General features: G+C 37.3%; 1 protein-coding gene across 11 annotated transcripts in view; it reads right to left on the bottom strand.

The window, feature by feature from the left end:
- Nucleotides 1–570: 570 nt before the first annotated feature.
- The window catches only part of CEP290 (centrosomal protein 290), a 44,921-nt gene continuing 24,625 nt past the window's right edge, over nt 571–20,866 (bottom strand). For 3 of the 11 annotated variants that reach the window (XM_053406753.1, XM_053406755.1, XM_053406754.1), the window contains 24 exons: nt 20,330–20,785; nt 19,659–19,823; nt 19,362–19,469; nt 19,096–19,230; nt 18,100–18,369; nt 17,577–17,684; nt 16,529–16,728; nt 14,805–15,018; nt 14,474–14,611; nt 13,590–13,811; nt 12,885–13,001; nt 12,012–12,157; nt 11,497–11,652; nt 10,361–10,484; nt 7,103–7,237; nt 6,778–6,864; nt 6,048–6,212; nt 5,671–5,793; nt 4,996–5,168; nt 3,900–4,041; nt 3,388–3,461; nt 3,192–3,295; nt 1,988–2,085; nt 571–1,210 (listed from right to left, as the gene is read on the bottom strand). In XM_053406753.1, the coding sequence (XP_053262728.1) occupies nt 1,022–1,210; nt 1,988–2,085; nt 3,192–3,295; nt 3,388–3,461; nt 3,900–4,041; nt 4,996–5,168; nt 5,671–5,793; nt 6,048–6,212; nt 6,778–6,864; nt 7,103–7,237; nt 10,361–10,484; nt 11,497–11,652; nt 12,012–12,157; nt 12,885–13,001; nt 13,590–13,811; nt 14,474–14,611; nt 14,805–15,018; nt 16,529–16,728; nt 17,577–17,684; nt 18,100–18,369; nt 19,096–19,230; nt 19,362–19,469; nt 19,659–19,823; nt 20,330–20,785 (3,849 nt within the window). In that variant the 3' untranslated portion in view covers nt 571–1,021. Of the gene's footprint in view, nt 1,211–1,496; nt 1,746–1,777; nt 2,086–3,191; nt 3,296–3,387; nt 3,462–3,899; nt 4,042–4,995; nt 5,169–5,670; nt 5,794–6,047; nt 6,213–6,777; nt 6,865–7,102; nt 7,238–10,360; nt 10,485–11,496; nt 11,653–12,011; nt 12,158–12,884; nt 13,002–13,589; nt 13,812–14,473; nt 14,612–14,804; nt 15,019–16,528; nt 16,729–17,576; nt 17,685–18,099; nt 18,370–19,095; nt 19,231–19,361; nt 19,470–19,658; nt 19,824–20,329; nt 20,786–20,866 lie in introns of those variants that run through there. The other 8 variants (XM_053406757.1, XM_053406756.1, XR_008332528.1 and 5 more) reach the window with 7 other exon arrangements.

A 20,866-nucleotide genomic window follows, 5' to 3' on the forward strand; every position in this document is an offset into this window, starting at 1 on the left:
ACAGATCAAGCTATAAAGTGAAAGAAAAATTTCCCAAAGGCTTTTTTTAACAGAATACTTTACTGTCAAACTTTTGAGGAGTAGAACATTATTCTTCATTAACTTAGGGTCAATTGAGTAGCCTCGGGGTAGCTTTCTGTTTATATTTTATACTCTGCTACAAATATTGTAGCAAAAAATACTTGTGTGCATTAAATCAATTCTGAAGAGTTACTGTGTGCAAATTCATTGCTGTTTCCTCAAAAATACATACATGTGATTTTGTTGCTTCCATATATTTTCAAAGGAGCAACATATATCTTATGAGTAATAAAAGTAAGATACATGTGTATATGTCATGGAATACAATGTTTGAGAAGCCACTGGCATTTGTTTTAAAATGTTTAAATTAATAAATTAAATTTATTAAATTAAATAAAATAAATTAAATTTCTTTTGAAATGCATATGTTACAATACTACTGTACATTGTTTGCTTAAATGATGTTAGGGCAGCTTTACGTAAAGTCGCTTCTGATAATGAAACTAAAATTCAGTCGTACTAATGAAACGCAAAAAATGAGAAGTAAACTTGTTTAGCAAGTTTGTATATATTTTATTAGATAAAGCCCATATTTCTGGACTGTCAGTTTTAGGGTAAATAAGCATTAAACTGTTTGAATACTACACTAGTAATGAACAAATGTAGAAAAATAAATAATTTCTAAACTGCATTCAGTTTTATACCTTCACTGCAAGCACATCAATGTAAGATCTATAAAAATATAATACTGACTATATAATAAATTAGCACAAAAAACAACAGTGTACTAGTACTATACCTTTAGTCCTTACTTTTGCTCCTGTGTTTGCAGAAGTGAAAACAAGCAGTAGCTCATGGAGATGCTTGCTTTGGCAAGAGCTGAAACACATTTCTGAGAAAGTATAAAAAAAGCTTGTTTGACCCCTGACAAAAGAATGTTCTTGTTTCTTTTCTGTGCCAAGCCTCAGGTCTTCTTTAAAAACATTCTGTACTTTTTCATTTAATCAATAGAAACTCTGGCTGGAATATCTACCTGAACACCAAATTGTTCAGAAAGTGTTTTCAATTTCTCTTCCAAGAGAATATTTTTTTTAACTTCTTCATTATAGTTGTATTTTAGATCCTCAATTTCTTCAAAAAAGGATGGATCAAAGTGGTCCAGTTCATTTTTCAGCTTTCTGACTTCTTCCTAATGAGGAACAGCAAAAATTTCACACAATAAATCCTTACACATTAAATCCTAACAATTTCATCTCAGATACATGTGCATTGTTTCATCTTTCGCTTGGGGCTTTGATGTAAAATGTAGGCCGTAAACATAATGGGCACAATCTAGCCAAAGTTAAGTACTTTTAAATCCCAGAGATTCTAGTGGGGATGTAAGAATGCAGCTCTTTGCCCACTAAAATCAATGGGACCCAGAAGTCTGGCTAGCTCATGCTCCGAGTTTAAGAACATGGATGCAACATGGAGTGAATCTTCAGGGGGTTCATTTCTCTTCACTTTGCTAGGTAGGACAGTAGAAATACAGAAATGTATCTGTGGGAGACAGCCTTGCCTTAGCTCCTATAGACAAGCTCTGGGTTTGTTCTGCCGTTTTCTCTGCTTGCTGGAACTTCGTAGTCTTTCTTCTTGCTAGATCTACTCTCAAAACCCCAAAGCTTTGCACTTGGGACAGTTTTACTATTTTTTCCACAGAATTAGGTTAAAAATATCTGGTACTGCTGGCTTGTGCCCATACTGTTTAGTATCTTACCTTTGGGAATCTACAATCCAATATGGGGAAATTTCACCTGTCTTGAAAAGCTTGATAGGAAATAGGTAACCTGTGAGTGGCAGGTGAAATATCTAGCAAGGAATGACTGTTAATAGCTTGCCTCAAATTGTGGGTAATGATAGCTAAAACACATTCTGAAAAATCTTCTCAATCAACAGATACTTATCTGGAAGTAATTGGAATATTTACAAGACTTACATGAAGTCGCTGCTGTTCTAAATCAGAGGTTTTCAACTGTGTCTTGAGGCTTGTTACCTCTGCCAGTAGTTTATAGTTTCCATCTTTCCCTAGGGATTCAAATGGAAGATTTTCCATATGTATGTGTGTGATGAAGATTCCAAAAAAGTTACAAGCTAGAAAGTCTGTTCTCTACTGCTACAAAGTTAAATAATTTACTACAAACATTTACAGGCAGCTTCCCATTTATGCACCTTTGATTTGCTTGCGGTGCAAGGCACCTGGAAGCGGTACCCAGAAATAGGAGCATCTGGTTAGCCAAGCTCTGCTGTCCCATACATGTCAGCTGTGCCTGCTTTGCCACCCCTCTGACTCCTGTGAGCATAAGGGACAGCAGACCTTGGCTGAGGACTCCTATCAAGGGTGCTTCCATTTTACACAACTTTGTGTGTGCAACCCCCACGTAAATAGGGAGTCACCTTTATTTACATAAGCATAGGTAGGCATCTTCAGACAAATAGTCTAATTGCTCATGTGTTTACTAGGTTTGTACCACAGGCAGTTCAATAGACATGTAGATAATACTCAATATGTTTTAGATGCCAGTTAACAGCCTTATGTGCTATAGCTGTATAACCTCAGAATACAGTAAAAACTACCACTACTTTCCAGTGTTCTGTTCTCATTTTCCTGAAACTTAATATTCTAAATCTAATGTGATTTCCCTCAATAAATGTAAAGTTTCCAATACAAGTGGAGTAAATGAAGCCATTTCATTGGTCCAGCCAGGTGAGTAAATAAAGTCCTTACATGACAATTCAAGATAAGTTTTATCATTAAATAAAACCGGGGAGTCCCAGGTTTTGTAGAGCTTCACCTGAGTTGCTTTGTGACAAAAACTGGATATTCTGGGAGAATGGTTCTACAAAAACTTAGATACTGCTTACTGTAATTTACTTCACATTCAAAAACCTATTAGTCAAAAGTCCTAATCCTTCCCTTGCTTGAGTGGAAGGCACTTTTGCTCACATACGTCTACCATTTCCTCCCTCTTTTAGCCTTCCACACTTCATTCAGCATTGTTCAGATATGTCCCTGATTCTAGGAAGTAGCTTTTCAGAAGGCTAGACAGCCCTGTTGTGTGAGTGAAGTTCTGCTAAAGCTTCTTTATATTTAAGTCTTTGGTAGGTTTGATCTGTAGTATTTTAAACGTTACCAGCTGCAAATCCACCATCTTCCTTAACTTCAGTCTGTTTTCGAGAACTCTCCACCTGGTAAGCTAACTCTGCCTTTTCCTTTTCCAAACGATCATTGGTTAATCTGCAACCGCATAAAACAGGACAAAGATCTAAATAGTCCTCAATATTTTTCCATGTAGATCTGTAGAAGAAACAAGCTTTTCTTTGCTTTACCTGAGAAGCTGAAGTTCTTTGGCAAGCCCTTGCTCTGTTTTGGCACCCTCAGGAAAGTGTTTGAGAAGTTCAACCTTTACATAGAAGAAAAGAAAAAAATACTTTTAACATTAGAAATTTCTAGGTCTTTGTGTTCTGGGTTCTTTGCTCTGCTACAGGCAATCTGGCGAAGTTCAGCTCCTGTGCTGTCTGGGTTTGTGGTTTGGTATGTGAACAAGAACAGGTAGTACACACCTGATTCCAAAGGAAAGAAAAATCTAAAAACTAATGAATTAAAAAGCCTGCTGAAAATAAAACTGTAAGGGACTCTTAAAAAAACCCTTTGTAAAGCCAGAAGACGTGACACAAACAGGAGATGGTGCTATTCCAAATGCAAGTCCTTTCCTCTAGATGTGTAGAGGAGAGGAAAGTACAGCATCCTAAACAAAAGGTAGATTGTGCATTAAAATTCTGCAGATAAAATATAAATTAAAGATGGTTGGCAAATTACACCCAGAATCATGTTTACTTACCTGTTCTTTTAAAATTTCAATATATTTTTCATTTTTTTCTTCACTCTCTGTGGATTTTCGTAATGCCTGTTTAAGATCACTAATGGCTTGAGTTTTTTTGGCAATATCAGCTTCCATTTCTTTCATCTTATTTTCATACATTCTGAAAGAGAAAATTAAGATCTGTTCAAAACGTTTCTAGAGTTAGAATAAAACTTTAAGCTGCTATATCAAGGGAGTGCAGCAAAGAGGGATCATTTTACAAAACAGTATGGGAAAGATGTTTTATACGTCAAGACTTGCTGATCTACAAATTATATTAAGGCACCACACTTTACAAATTTTGCATTAAGGAACTTGTGCAACTTGCATTTATTTTTCCATTAATATACAAAGCAGAAACATCCAACTAATGAAATTCACAAGTGGGAGAAGATATAAATAAGGAGGGTCGGCATTTTTTTTGCCATTTTCTTCAGTAAATATGAAACCTGTATGATGCTTTATCAAATTGGTGATGGTGGGTTTTTTTTTTAAAAAAAGGACACTTTCCTTCTTTCCAACATTGTTGCTCAAAGTTCAAAAAAAATACATACAATATGAGAAGAAATCTATATAATGGTGAGTATTCATGAGCACACCATTTTCTATGGACCACTTGATGCCTGTTAGTTGCTGGGAAACTTGCAAAGTATCCTGGACTAGGCAGAGCCTGGTTTGATATAGCCAATGTGTTTATTATATTCCTTGACTGGAGTGCAAATTAAGGATAATTTAACTATCAAAAAGTCCCAAAGTATGTCCTCTTTTAACAAATGTGTAACGTGTGAATGGACCACAGAGACACTTAATAAAAATAAAAGCAACCTGAAATCAACTCCTATTGCACACTATATTATTCACATTAGTCTAACAACAGTCAGCTGCTGTTGCAAACAGCATTTATACACTTTCCTAACTCGATTATGTATGACTGACTAAATAAGTATACTGTATACAAGACTCATATATACTGGATATGTACAAAAAATGTTTATTCTGAAAATAAGTCTCGTTTATTGGCAATAATGAGGAAAACAGACAAGCAAAGCTATCCAATTAATCTTCAAGTTCTTACCTTGTTATCACAATGGATTTCCCACCCTTGCCATCAGCTCCCTCAAGCTGCAGGTTTCTGCTTTCTGCCAAGCTTAACTTCCTTATGGTCTCTTCCAGTTCTGCAGTCAATTTCTCATTTATTATCTCAAGATTATTCTTTGCAATTCTCAGCTTCTCTGAATTCTCTGCTTCCTAATGACCAACAAAAAACCCCCCAAGAATATTGAATGCATTGAACTGGTTCAGATGGATTTTTTCAAGACAGGGTATGCCTACACCTTATATCAGCTTAAGCACCGTTCAGTTCAAACTAGAGTTGTTCATTAAATCTGAAATGAGAAACTGTTTTAATACCTGCTTACAAACTTAGATCTCAGAAACCATCTTTCATTCCTGATTAGTAAATACAAAAACATATTAGCTTGTTTCAGATGTAATGAAGAACCCTGCTCTGAATAAAACAGAAGTGTGGAAGCTGTTGTGCAAGGGAAGGGCAAAAGGAGAGTGTTAATTCCTACTTGCTATATACTATGCTTTAACATGCCAGGGTTTTTATGCCCCAAAGGATCCATTGTAACAAGGAATTTTTAAAAAGTTATATTAGATATTCTAAGCTAGAAGGCCTTTGTCTTTTGAGAGAAGAACTGAATGATAATAAGAATACTTCATGATATCAACGTTTTCACAGATGTACCTTTTTCAGCTCCTTCCGGATTCTCTCATTTTCAGCAATTATCTTTTCTGTGCCTTTAGTTTTCAGTTCATAGCGCATACTCAATTCCCCTCCAAGGTGAACTTTTAGTTTTTCCATTTCAGACTTAATTCAGAAATAAATAAAAAAGGGTATTGGTTATCTGTCATGTTGATATTGCTACAAACTGGAAAAAGCACTGCCCATTTAAGTATATGAAAAAAACTCGCACCAATTTATAGACAGCTGTGTGTAATTCTTTAAAAATCACCAATAAGTTTAAAATAGAATCCTACACTGAGCTTTCCATGGATCTTATATACATTTAATTTTTATATTAACACACAAAATCATACGGCTTTCGAAAGGGAATATGTTACCTTTAAATATTCATTTTCTTGTTCAAGGCTGGCCAGTTTTTCATTGGAGACTACTCCAGGTGCTTTCTTAAGCTCTTCGTTTTCTCTCTGAACTCTCTCCACAACCTTTTTCATCAAGCCAATTGTTTTCTCTAATTCTGGAATAGTTTTCCCACTTCTTCCAGACTATACAACAAAGAAGTATTTGTCATTTTCATGTCAAAGAACTCCAGAGTTATTAGACAGCACCAGTTCATTTTCATTTAGTTCTCACAGAATCTTTAGCTTTTTCTGAAACATTAGTTATCAAGGGTTGGCAAGCTGGAATGGTGTTTTTGCAGGACCACCTCCATCCATCTATCTATGAATGATAAACTTGGTCATGCAAAAGCCAAACGTTCCCTATAATCTTAATGCACTCAAGAAAACTCCTCAACACTTGGCTCGAAAGTTCTAGCCCTGAAACTCATCCATCCAGAGTCACATACCCAGAAAAGTGCAGATAATTGCATTCCCTTTTTACTCACTTGGAAATTTCCCTTTCAGTTGCCACAGTGACATTGACTTTAATCCTGGTACACAGCGTTCTTTGAAGCAGAGGCGTATGTGACTCCCAAAGTTAAACATTTCATATTGTTTTTGGTGTGAATAGTTAATAGCTATAAAATAAGTATGATTTAGGAAAAAGGAAACAAAATATTTGGTTTACACTTGTTCTTAAAATTCAAGCTCCACAATGTTTAATACATACCCCTCTGACATTGCCTAGCTTCCGCTCAGCTTCTGCCTTCTCTCGTTTCAGGAGCTCACACATTTCCTTTAAATCAGCTACTTGGTTCTAAAGAGAATAAAATAGTTTTACCCAGCTGAAAACTATACTCTAAAAATTATGCAGTTTACACTGAAAATAATTGATCAGAACCATTATTATCTAATGAATTTTTCTGTTTGGGGTAAATGAAGGTTATATATGTGACTTATCATATAAATGATTCATAATGAAAGGACTCGTGAACCCCAAAGTATACATTGGCATTCCATGGCACCAGTCAACACATTGAATGTAAAAAATATACCTTTAATCTTGGCAAGTCTTTGTTGGCCTGTTCCAGCTGGAATCGTAATTCCATATTTTCAGATGATAGCATCAGGTTCTCCTTTTGAAGCTCTTGTTCTTTTTGATATTGATCATCTGATCCTAATCCTGATGTCTTGGCAAGCAGAAAAGGAGAAAGATTAGTATCAAAATGCTGAATATTTGCATTGTTTCACTTGACAAATAGCAATGCAATTGTAACATTCTGGTAAATGCCTGATCAGTTTATCCATAACATTTTTGTCTTTGGGTTGGTCACTGATATATGGCGTCTGATACAACACTTGTCAAAAAGAAATGTTGCTCACTGCTAAGGCTTTAAAGGTACCAGCAGTTTGAATTGTGCTTGGAAATGGACTAGAAGCCATTTCCAAGAATAGTCCCAGTGAACAGACTTACAAGATATATTTTGAATGAACAGCAGCTGTCACATACACATGATGCATTATAGTAGTGAATCCTGGGTCCTATTCACTCGATAATTCCATGGGTACTGTTTCACTGAATTCAACCAGAATTTAACAGCAATATTTGATTTGAGCTCAACTCACTGCAACACCTGCCATGGTTCTGTTACGAAAATATTAACTACTTTGTACAGCTAGCCACTATGCACAGAACTGTATGCTAATATGCTGCTCATGGTGGCAAATAACTACTTGTAGTATTATATGCACAGATAGCAAATAAATTCAAGCCCTATTTGGGTGCACATGCAACACATGGAAGGTGGTAAGGCCAGGTGGCAGGGATGCAGCAGAGATATGGAGGCTAGATGTTTGGGCCCCTTCCGACTTCCCTCCCAGTGACTAATCACAGGAGGGGCCCCTTTTCCAAATCTACAATTCTATGACTGAACATATAGGACTTGAACAAGCAACAGCAACAAGACACATTCACAATGAACCAGAAACAACGCTCAGGATATATGCTGGAATGTTTCTGTTGTAGAAGTGCAAGCTCATATTTTAGTACAATTTTTTACATTTCTTCACCGTCCTGGATGTTGTGGTAGCCTATTTCATCCTATGCACTTGTATTCTAGAGCAAAAAGCCTCAGGTGTCGACATTTACTATGATGGTGCTGTAGGTTAAACTAGGAAACGGGGTTTCACTACATGACATACTTCAAGCAGGATCAGCTACACAAAGGATTGGTAAAGGGGAAAAGCAGGGAGTTCTTGTTTTTGGCAAACCTGAGGAACTTCACAAAACTCTGCAGTCAGGTCAGCCCTCTCTCGCTCAGCTTGATGGCTCTCATGGGCATCTTCTACCATGATCTCATCATTATTTTTTTCAACTTCTGTATCGGAATCACTGGGCTGATTAGCAGCTTCCTCCGAGTTAGGCTGAATGGAGCTCTTTCCATCAGAACAAGATTCATGCCCTGTTGCTTTTTCTTGTTCCTCTTCACCACCTTCATCTCCATCACCACCACCACTGCCACTGGAATGCTTGCAAGTTTCTTCTGTTTCTCCTTTGGTTATTTCACATTCTTGGTCAATTTTCTCTTCTTCAGCAGAACCATTTTTCTGTTCTGCATTCTCTTCAATGGAACTCGTTTTTGGAGAGTTGCTCTTTTTACCTTCTGATGCTGCCTCTAAATCCACTCGATTTCCCCCATTTTCAAAGTGCTGTTCTGGAATTCCACTGACAGCAACACCTTTGGCAGCCTGATGGGATTTGTCTCTAATATGTGTCCCCTCATCGTGCCCATCGTCATCTGTGTTAGTCATATCAAAAGCGTGGTGTCTTGACTTGGTGTTGCCCAACAGAGTCCTCTTAGGCAGGTATTTCAGATGTTTGTGCTTAGTGAATTTGTTAGTAGTAAGAGAAGTATTAGCCAATGCAGCTGTCTCACATGGAGAACTCTGATACAGAAGAAAGAGGTAATGTTGCATAGAAAGAAAAGTAGTAGATAGTAAAGGAAGGATGACACCTATTCACATTAATGTAACTTAATCGGAATATAGCTTAACTGCAACAAGAAACAAGATGCAAATCAGGATGATGTGAACTCATTCAGTACATCAATTTTATCTGGTTTCAGTTCTCTAAAGCTTAATTCATCCTCTGCTTCCACTTGTCTCTAAACTAAGCTGCCATATTCAAATAAAAAAAGGAATTTCTTTTCCTGTCCTTAAATCTAACAGAACTTTGTGGCCCATCTAGTTCAACTTTCTGTTTTTAACCAGTCAGATGCTCTTGGTAGGTACTTCACTATTTGTCCCCGCATCTAATACTCTGATGCAGACTGCCTCTGGAGACTAAAGTTTCCATTTAGTCGTAACAAAAGAGCCACTAAACAGACCTTTGAGTTTGTCTAATTATTTTTCAAATTATCCAAGCTAGCAATTATCACTGTATTGCAGTAATGACTACTATAAGCAGACCACAAGTTGTTTGAAGAAGTATTTTCTTTTGTCTTTCTTGAATACACTGCCACATCAGCAATTTAACTGTACAACCTTGAATTATAACATTATGAAGGAAGATAAAATTTTCATAATTTAATTTTTTTCATAACGTTAACAAGTTTTTAAAATCAGTATCATACTCTCTTTAGCCATCTTTTTGAACTTAAAAGCCCCAAACATTTTAACCTTTCTTAAGATGCGAGTTGGGTCCAACCCCTGATCATTTAGTGCCCTTTTCTGGTTCTTGAAATAGCAAGGTTAAAACTGCACAATATGTGCTTGCATCATAACATAAGGATACACTGACACTGATTTTATATCCTTTTTCTAAAAAGTGCCTTACTCTGAATTTGCATTTTTCACTTCCACTAAGTTCATACCTTTAAGTGGGGGTATTCAGATGTTACTAAGTTCAGTGTATCTCTCTAGTGGAGATGGAATTGAAATTCCCTTTTTATCTAAGCCTGCTGAGGCAGTAATACTTCCCCCATTACAGGACCTTATATGCTTTCTCATCACCTCTCAAGACAGGCATTGGTGCTTCAATCTTCTCACTGCAGTCCTTGCAATATAAAATCTGAAGGTTCTCCTAATGTTACTACAATGCTATCATTTCAAAACAACCAGGTACCGACCCATTGGTGTTCAGAATTACAAAGCTTTAAGTACCCGGTTTCTGCAGCACTTGCACAGGCATTAAAATTCTCATCAGCTGAGATAAAGAACAGAAACAAGACAGCTTACACAATAAAGGCTACAAGTTGAATGTATACACACACACACGGTTGCATAATTCAAGTAATAAGAATGGATTAACCTACCGAAGGTCTTGAAAAAGTGTCTCTGGAAAGCTGTTTCTCCAATACAAGAAGCTTTTCTTGTAGGTATCTGTTTTTTAAGTGTAAATCTTCCACAACAGAATCTCGAGGGACAGCATACTGTGTCCTGCATAAAAAGCATGTGAGATTGGAGAACCAGTGCATGACTTGACATACGATTTACATTTTTATAATTATTCTACTTAAACATGGGTAAAGATGAGTAGCATTAGATATGCACCAGCTTTCCTATAATGCACATGCTATCCTACAGCATTACATAAAATATATTTATCCACACACATATTGATCTGGTTCAGGTGCAATGCTAAACTATGCTTTAGTTTTACATGCATAACTCTCGGACTTGTACACTACCCATTCCCCTCTCCTCCTCCAACATGACCATGAACAATTGATCAGAAGGTTTCACATCCATTTTCAGTTAACCACGATTAATCATTTCGTCAGAACTCCTAAAAATACATATTTCTGCACTGAACTTGTTAATAAGAGGGTGCCACAGAAAACTTTAATCCTCTTTTAAGAAATACCTGTTTGTGAAAAAGCAGCATTCCTCTCTAAAATATCAAGAGTAGCCTAATTTGTACATAAAGCTAACCCATAGCTGTTTAGCTAAAGTATGGTTTTTCTGAAAATCTGAACCCAGCTTACTACTTTACCCATATTTGTTTCTGCCAACAAACCATATTGTGAAGCCACAATTGGTTATTGGGTTACATTGATTTGGAGTAACGCACAAACCCCAAAGCTATGCTTGACCATGGTTTGTTGAGCCAACTCACCCCAACCACTCACCAAGCTACAGTCATGAGGCAAGAACAACTGGAAAGCAAACTAAGCTTTAGAAAAATAAGCTGTGGCTTGTTTGCCTGTCTGCTTCTTGAACAAAACCATGGTTAAAACAAACAAGTACCCAGCATTGTGTGTACATTAAAACTAACTAATGTAATTTTTAAATGCCATGCTTGTATTAATTCCTCAAAATGGTTAAAATGTTCAGCTTCCAGGAACAGTGCTCTCTTGAAATGTACTTAATAAATCAAAAGTGCCTATTTAGAAAAGACCATAAAAAACAGAGCACTCTTAATTTCACTTTTTTTGGAAGTATTTCTTACTTTAGGTGAACAATCTCATTCTCCAAATCTATATTTCGTTTTCGTAGCTCTTCCAGCTCTCTCTCTGATTCAGAGGCTCGTACTCCTACAACCTGATCAACAGTAACACCACAGCTCTTGAGTTTCTTCTGCAAAGCAATTTTTTCTTTATCCGCCCTGTAGTATTTAATGGATTTGCATTAATATAATGGTACATTTGCTTCCATACAAAATAACATTTGAAGATTAATTGGTCTGCTTAATCTGATGCATGCCTACTCAGAAATCATTCCTACTCAGTTGAATGAGATTCCCTCTCAGGAAATGTGTACAGGATTGCAGCCCTACTTGAGGAAGTTTTTTCCAGGAGTACCTATAATTAGGAGATCTAGAAAACTGTGCCAGTGGACTACATTTGAGAAAGTGCTGTCTGCAGCCTTATAGACATACAATACACTACTATAGCACCATGTCCTTGATCAATAAATAGTGGTATGTCATATTGCTGTGAGTTTTGTTAATTAAAGTAAGCTTACTTTGAAAAAAGTTCCTTTACTGTGTTTAACTGTTTGGCTAAGGACTCTACTTCCTTCTCCTTTTCTTTCAGTTTGTTCCTCATTCCTTCCATTTTCATCTGCCATTTCTTACTTTCCTCCCATCTAATTAATTCTTCCTTAGAACTCTGCAAAATGATCAAAAACAAAAATGTAAAATTCTCCAATTTTATTTCTAAAGAGTGAAAACATCCATATTTAAGTCTGCTTATTTTTCTTTAATAAATGCACGCATAAATGTTTGATCTGCTGCTTTTTCTATCCTCTTCACTGTGGAATCCACCAATCGACAGGACCAATCATGCTGTCTGACCATTCATTTATTCATTCATTTGCATTCTGCCTTTGGGGGCACAGCCTACCCAAGAAGCCTTGCAATATCAAAACAGTATAAAACACATCACACATACAACCTAGCATTAACAATGATCTAAAACAGGTAGGCCGCCTAAGGGCCGTGGGCCGGATGTGGCCCAATTGCCTTCTCAATCCGGCCCACAGACGGTCTGGGAATCAGCGTGTTTTTACATGAGTAGAATGTGTGCTTTTATTTAAAATGCATCTCTGGGTTATTTGTGGGGCATAAGAATTCGTTCATCCCCCCCCAAAAAAAAATATTCTGGCCCACCACATGGTCTGAGGGACAGTGGACCAGCCCACGACTGAAAAAGGTTGCTGACCCCTGATCTAAAATAAAACTTTAACTACCACTACCCCAAACCTGCCGACAAAGTATTGCATTCATAACAAACCAAAGGAGTCATTATAATGCAACCCCCCCCCCAAAAAAAACCCCCAACATGACAGTGAGAAATGATGTAAGCTAAATTTATTTTAGTCGTGCATCTCTCATACCTTGTCCTCTCTTGGGGTTTTCATTTCTGACTCATCACTCTTCTTTCCTAGTTCACTTTCCAACTTCTTAATTTTTCTTTGAAGTTCCTCTATCAGGCTTTGGTCATCAGCTTTTCCCTGAAAAATTGGGAAAGGTTTAAACTAACTTTAAATTGCCATGCATCATGACTGTGGACATTGGGAGCATTTTAGCAGGTATCACCACTGCACAACCAGATGCGATATGCAAACCCCATTGAAATGAATGCAAAATACACAGTGGCTATCTTTTCTGGATTATGCTCTTAATTAGAGAAGCACTGGCTCTAAGAAATGATTATATATATTATACACACAGGCACACACACATTAAGGGATAATGCAAGCATTCTACATATGCAAATATTCTTCATTCAAATAACCAAGTTTAATGCTTATATAAATAAGATTATAATTAAGATTTAAATAAGACACAAGCACAGATACATAGATAAGCTGGCTGATTTGCACTTAATCATAGTTGCCAGATTTTTATTTATTCAATTCATTTATATATTGCAAACTCAGATATATATGCAGTGTACAAAATTCTCAATTAGAACAAAAACAACGTTCAGATGATTTGCTGCAGTGCAAAACCAGCCAACGAGTGACTCAAGAAATATGCAATTTATTTGTATACTACCAAAACAATGTTCTTTGTTTTATAATTCAAAAAATATTTACCTGAATTGCATTGGTTAGCCTTTTAATCCGCTTTTTCAGTTCTTCATTTTCTTTTTCCATCTCTTCTTTCTCCCTCAGAAATTTAGTGTGGGCTTTAACTTTTTTCTGAAGCTCGTGATTTAAATCATCCACCTCATCTAGTAATGAATTCTCTTTATTTTTGCTTAGCTTGAGGGCATCTTTAAGTCTGGAAAGTTGGTCATTTAAATCTTCTAACTGAATCTAAGAAAATATTTTTTTATGATATATTATTTCAGGACTGCCAACAAAATGAACAAAGAAACGAATGACAATGGCAGACAATAAACATCTTTGCTAATATTGGGTGATATTATGGTCAATTAAACCCAGAACGGATCCACTGAAAACAACATACAAGTCAAATGATCTCTATTTGTCTACTCTGAATGTGACTAATCTTAGATATCACCTACTAAAAACACAGTTCTAAAAACCCTGACTCTGTACATTTGTGACCAAATTTATTGTTCTTCTAGGGAAGAAACCATGCAAAACCATGCAAAACCATGGGTCCTATACATCTTGCAATCCATGTGCCAGGTTTCCAGGAAGCACAAGTCTGTTTTTTTGTGGAATAGACTACAATTACAGACACATTATCAGTGTACCTTGATCACAGTCATATGGAACACCGTTTCATTCAATTTTGTGCAGGAGGCCCACACACAATGTGGTGAAATTAACAGGAACTGCTAAGTAGCAGTGTCTGGGAAAGTGCATCATAGGGCTTTTAACACTCAAAAGTACTATTTGAGGACTGGAAGATACAGCAACGTATTGGTGTCTGTAATGCTCACAGTGACATCTAACCCCTCTGGCTTTCACATCAGGCCAATATAGGTAAGACTTCACTTCCTGCTCACCCTCAGTTCCTTTGTTTGCTTGTCAACGATCTGTTGAACATTCATGTGTGCCTCTTTTTGTGATGCTACAGAAATAATCTGTTGTTCTGCAGCAGCTGTCATTTCTGCTCGGAGCTCCAGAAGTGCTTTACTCAAAGCCTGAAAAATATTTATCAATCTTAAAAATGATAAATTTGATGAAAAACAAAAGTGTCTAAAATATACTAGACACTGTATGTAAGAAAAATGAATAGGTCCCTGCAGAGAGGCTCACAATAAAAAAGGTGAAATAATTCTGGTTTGTTAGAGAAAATGAGCTGGTTTACACCCAATTACTAGTTTCCAAGCTTACCTTCTGCTGTTTCTCTTTTAAGGCTAGCTGATTCTTCAGCCGTTCCACTAGATTTTTCATTGTAGTTGTTGGAGCTCTATTATTTGCTTCTCTTTGGGCCTCCAGCTCCAGTTTTGCATTCAGTAATTCTTTCTCCATCTGTGACAACAAACTTCTTAGCTCATCCACTTCATCTTTCAATTTTTTCACTTCAGCTGCATGCTTCTCTTCAAGCCTAGCAGAGCAAAATAATAAATAATAATGACATCCATTGGCAAAATTGAGCGAGTTCCAGATGGACTAACTAGGCTGAAGTATTGCATCGTTTCGATTATAATTATACATTATTCCCAACAGCAGCCTAGAGGAGCAACACACTGTCAAACTGTCTTTGTGATAAGCAAAGTCAGCTGTGTTCTCTCATTTATTTTCTTCATAGCTCATTAACAAACAAATGTCCTCACTTTATTTCACCTCGTGGCTCAAAAATCTACTGTTCAAAACATATGCTTGGGAGGAGAATCATCAGGGTAGTCCATGCCACCACCCACAGCATAAAAATCCTGAGAGCTCTGCCAGATGTCTGCTTGTTAAGTTTCATGTTAGAATAGGGTTTATCAAAGCTGAATCTAATGCATGTGACCCAGAAATGAGGAAACTGTGGCCATTCAGATCTTGTGGGACTCCGTTTCCATCAGCCCCATACAGCGAAGCCAATGGCCAAGGAGAATGAGAACTGTTGTCCAGCAACATCTAGAAGGCCATGGGTTCCCCACCCAACTGTACATTGATTCTGTGATGCACAGACTGGAGACCAGTGAATGGATTCCAACTGGTCAAACCTTCCAGTAATTTGAAGGCAAGTAGTTACAATCCAGTCATGTATACCTAAATCTAATTTGGGGGGAAAGACACTATATAACAACCGCATTGACAAGAGGTTAATTATGGAGGGAAGGATACTGTCTACATAATGCTTATTCCAGAGCAATGAAGCTGAACTAAATAGGACTACAGGCTATGGACCACAACCAATTTTATTCTTTTAACAAAATCCTATAAAAACCAAAGGGTGGTATCCAACGAAGCAGTTCCACTAGCCCAAGCAATGAAACTTCTTCTCCCTCTCCTCTCCCCATGCAGTCCATAAATATGTTCTGGGGTTCCCCCAGAGCAGGTTGGGGGGCCTGGTGGGAGAGGAAGCTCCATAGTTCAGCCAAAAGGGCTTGTGCAAGAAGAACTGTTAGTTGGATACTGCCCAATGAACTGATCTTTTCAACATATCTTTAAAAGACAGTATTATTATTATTATTATTATTATTATTATTATTATTATTATTTGAATATATATACCGCCGTATACCCGGAGGTCTCAGAGAGGTTCACATAAAAAGATCACAGTATATAAAATAAAAATAAAAGCAATAACCCAATAATACGCCCCCCCCCCGCCAAAGAGCCACATTTTAAAAGGGTATGGGATGTTGATCAGGTCAACCAAAGGCCTGGTTAAAAAGGAACACTTTTGCCTGGCGCCTAAAGGAGTATAATGAAGTACTCCTGAAAACAAAAATAACCCATTATTTTTATATAATGATAATGAGCTCTATGTTTAAGCTGAATGCTTACCTCTATGGTTATGTATATATTTTAGCCAGGTTTTCTAAAGATTAATGAAACATGACGACTCTCAAGATCTCAGCAGATCATTTACAGAATGAAGTATAATTCTAATCTACACTTACTGGACCCTGATGTTATCAAATTCCTTGATTTTTGCCAAAGTAATCTGCTTTTGCTTCTGCAATTCGGACGATGTTTTCTTTAATTTGTTCAGAAGGGATGCAAGGGAACTGTCCTGTTCTGCTACAGTTTGCTCCATCTCTGCCAGACGAATTAAATGTTTATTTGCTGGGACAGCTAAAGATGGCTTTTTCACCAACTCCTGTGGAACAAAACAGGTTATCTAATGAATAAATATTCCATTCTTTGTTTGATATTACTGTTTAACTCATATCCTGGATGTAATGTATAAGCTAAGACGCATGATATATTTGCATCTTAACTAAGTTGGGGTACAGTATGGCTCATTTGCCCCTATTTACCTGGTAAATTCTTGCAATATAACCATGTTTTTCATTCACATGCTGTGAAGCCCTAACAATAGCTTGTCTAAAAATAGCGTTTTACAAAAATTCCTAAAAATGGTTTCCAGAAATCTTTTTTATTACCAGTGTGTGTTTTATTACTTTTCTATCATCAGGAATGCAGTACACTATGGCACTGATGATATCTTAAGAAAGGCACCTTTGTTGGTTTAAACACTGAGCCACAGTCACAGGATATGAAGTCATCACTGCAAATTTGGGGCCCAGATCCTTAAGAGCTTTATATGTCAACTCGTCACTAATGGTACCCCAAAGGCTGCAGAAAGTCAGTGGAAGCCTGATGGAAATCAATGGCTGGAACCCAAGGGCTCCTGGTGTGAGCAGACATTGATTCAGCTCACTCAATGGGTGGGACAGTGATCTGCGCTGACTTCCCACTCCATATGCATTCCTCTTTAAAAACCAGAAAACAATTCCCAAGGTTGTCTCCAACCCATGGGACCAGCGTTTTGACAGTGGGGTGGGCAGCTGTAAAGAGACAGCTTCCACAAATTACTTTACATCAGAACTTTGTTGAATCCAAGCCATAAAGGATAAGAAATCACCATATTTCAATTCTGTCCCCATCTTACCTTTATTCACCAAATCCTCAAATGCAGAAATCATGAACAAAACATATACTTACTAATGCAGTTTGCTTGAATTTGTTAAAAGAACTGTCAGCATGTATATCTAACTTTTGATGTAGCACTCTGAGGTCGTCTTCATGTTTCTTTGCAATTTCCTCTTGTTCCTAAATAGTGCAAAAATATATATATTTGTTTTTGTGTCCATTCTATTCTACAAAAATTTCAAATAGTTACTAATCTTATCACACTAAATGCAAAAGTAACTGAAAAGGATGTCCACAACAAAAGGCAATACTCTTCAAGTTTTCCAAACACAGAAGTCACTTTTAGCTTCCTTTACTTCCTTATGCTACATATTCAGGACTTTTCCCCATGAATGGCACTCAGAATAATGCAGTCCCAAGTCATGTTGGAAACACCAAATGGCACCTCTGTGCCACCACCGCTCAGTTCAAATGGCCCTGTGTAACCCAGCATTTTTCATTTATTCATTCATTAAAAAAATTCTACAAAGCCCTTCAATTCAAAATTTCCAGGGCTGTTTACAATAACAGCTCATGCATTTTGTATTGTAAATACCTCTCTTGCTTTGGCCAAAAGGTATTGGTACTTTTTCAACACTTCCTCTTTTTGATTTAATCTTGCTTGCATATTTGCAATTGTCTGGTGCGCAATTTTCAGAGCACGAGGAGAGGCAGCAGAGTCCTCTTCTTTTGGTCCAAGCTCTGCTATTATTTTCTCTCTCTCTGATGATGCTGGCAATCGAAGTCTCAGTTCATTTATGATCCTGTCCCTGGATAAGATACTTTGCTCTGCTTTCCACAAAGCAGCTTCTTTTTCTTTCAGTTTCTGTAATAAAATAAATCTGTTACCAAAAACGACAAAAATAATTGAAAGGATTTCTTCTTCTTCTTTTTTCAACATGGAGAAAAGAGTGGGGAAATAAAGGCAAGTGGGGAGCTGTGAAAAACAAGTGGTGGGGGCAGGACCAGAATAGATAGATAGATAGATAGATAGATAGATAGATAGATAGATTATTCATTTTTAGGTCAACAGAACTAGACAACCAACAAAGAACATCACAGCATAGCTATTTTAATCAAAGGCAGGAGCAACTGAACTGTATTCTGGGAGATACCTGCTTCCCAAGACATTGTTCCTGCCTTTGACCACCAGGTGGAGTCAAAGCCCAACCTGATAGCCTGGCGCCTTCATTACATATCTTTAAGTGCCAGGCCAAACTGTTTCTCTATAACCAAGCCTTTGGCTGAGTAACATTTTAAATGGGTTTGTGGAAGAAATTATTCAGATTTTTTTCTCTTTTTGTTCTATTATGAATTTTATGTTCTCAACTTAAATTTTTACGTTGTGAATCACTGTGTGATCCTTGGGTGAAAGGTGGCATACAAATTTAATAAATAAAAGGTAAAAAAAAAGATTTTAAAAATTGAACAGCCTTCTGGAGTGAGAGGAAGGAGCAATGCAACTAAAGATACCCTCCTCTGCCGGAGGCAAAATCTCTACTCTATAAATCACTAAAAGCATATGATTCAGTTAGCTGAACAATCCAATCACCTCTTCTAAGGATTTGCAGGTGGCTTGCACTTCCAGGATAGTTCGGACGTGTTCTCGTATTTTCCTTAGAGCTTGCTCAAGCTGATGTGCAAGGGGCAAGCTGGGGTCTGGAACTGATCCTGTAGCTTCATCAAACTGCAGAGAAGTAAACAGAAATGGTTGTTTTGCGCAGGCAGGCGGAGACCCCCCCCCCAACCCCAGGCGACAGCCGGGTGGAAGAATGACACTTGATGTGTTATGGGACTTATCAGTATGAAATCAGGTACCTTCTGAGCGGTTCTAATTATGTCCTTCTGCTGACGGTCATAAGTGTCGAGCTGACGTTCTAATTCTACTTCTCTTTGTTCCCAGGCCAACTGCCGCTCTTCATGGAACTACAAGATTTAAGGGGTTTAATAAGGACTGTACACAGCCTCTGAGAGCAGCACAAATATATGTTAGATACAGGAACATTTTTCACGTTACATGCAGCAAAACTTTTGTAGGAGTTTTCTCTGCAGAATTTCTAAAGTTACATTTTTTTAAAAAAAACCAATAGTGCAACACCACTAGCTTTTCTGTACCTTGCTCTGCTGTACAATTTCTTCTTCCAGGTTATTAATGGTACGTTCGTATTCAGAAAGGATATTGTTCAAATATTTAATCTCTTCCTTTTTCTTGGCTAATTCGCGGTTCAGTTTAAGGTCCTGAAGACGAAGCTCTTCAATTTTCATATGCCACTCAATTACCTGACAATACACAAATGACCAAATCTGACAACAATTTAAGGACCAAACTGATTCCAAATAGTGCCAAACTACTGCAGAAAAAAAGATGAACTAGCTCATTGTGGAGTTTCTCTCAAAAATCAGAATTTGTTTGAAAGGATTGGTGGTTGGGAAAAAATACATAACCATGTAGAATCCTTGGTGCACAAGCAAGCATCTCATTAATTCTTTGCATTTTGGCCCAGATTAACAAAATGAAGAATGTGTGCATGTGATTAAATATGAATACAAAAGAATCAGAGTGATGAAACACTAATGGACTACAACACACATTCAAATGGGGGTGACTGACATTTTTACAGTGGAAATTGACATTCTGTCAATTGACATTGATAAGCAGATGCTGCTTTTCTCTCTTGGCTAATCAAGGCAATAAAAATGAAAAATCAAATCAAACAAACCCCAAAACCTTATGTGAACTTAGCGTCAATTCTCAAATAAATATTTAAAGTTGTTATATCACAAACCTTCTGTGCTCCTCTTGTATCTTTCAATGTGGCTATTAGTTCTTCTAATCCTTTTAGCTTTGTCTCCAGCTCCAGTGCTCTGTTCTCTGCATTTCGGCGCTCCTGCTGAGCAAGCTGGACCTCATCCATAGTCTTAAGTTTGTCATTCTGAAGCTGAATCATAGTTTTGGAGAACTTCTCCTGCTGAGCCAGGGGCAAAGCACCACTGAATTGTCGTCGCAGTGACTGTACAGTCTGGCGGAGATGCTTAGCTCTATTCCTCCCCTCGAGTCGTGTATAGTACAATGCTTGCTCTTTATCATCCAGTTTCTGCTCTAGGCGCATATTAGCCACCTCCATCTTCTGAAGTTTTGACATGGCAGTCTCTAACTTGGCCACAGCAGTGGCTTCACTAACCTGAAGGGCCACGATATGTTGATGTAATTTTGCAACAAGTGTTTTTTCATCTGATTGTGCCTGAATAGCAAGTAAGATAAAAATATATATTATAATCAAATGCATTCGCCAAGCATTTACATGGTATTGGGCTTATTATCT

Source organism: Podarcis raffonei, chromosome 10, assembly GCF_027172205.1.
Source record: "Podarcis raffonei isolate rPodRaf1 chromosome 10, rPodRaf1.pri, whole genome shotgun sequence".
NCBI lineage: Eukaryota > Metazoa > Chordata > Lepidosauria > Squamata > Lacertidae > Podarcis > Podarcis raffonei.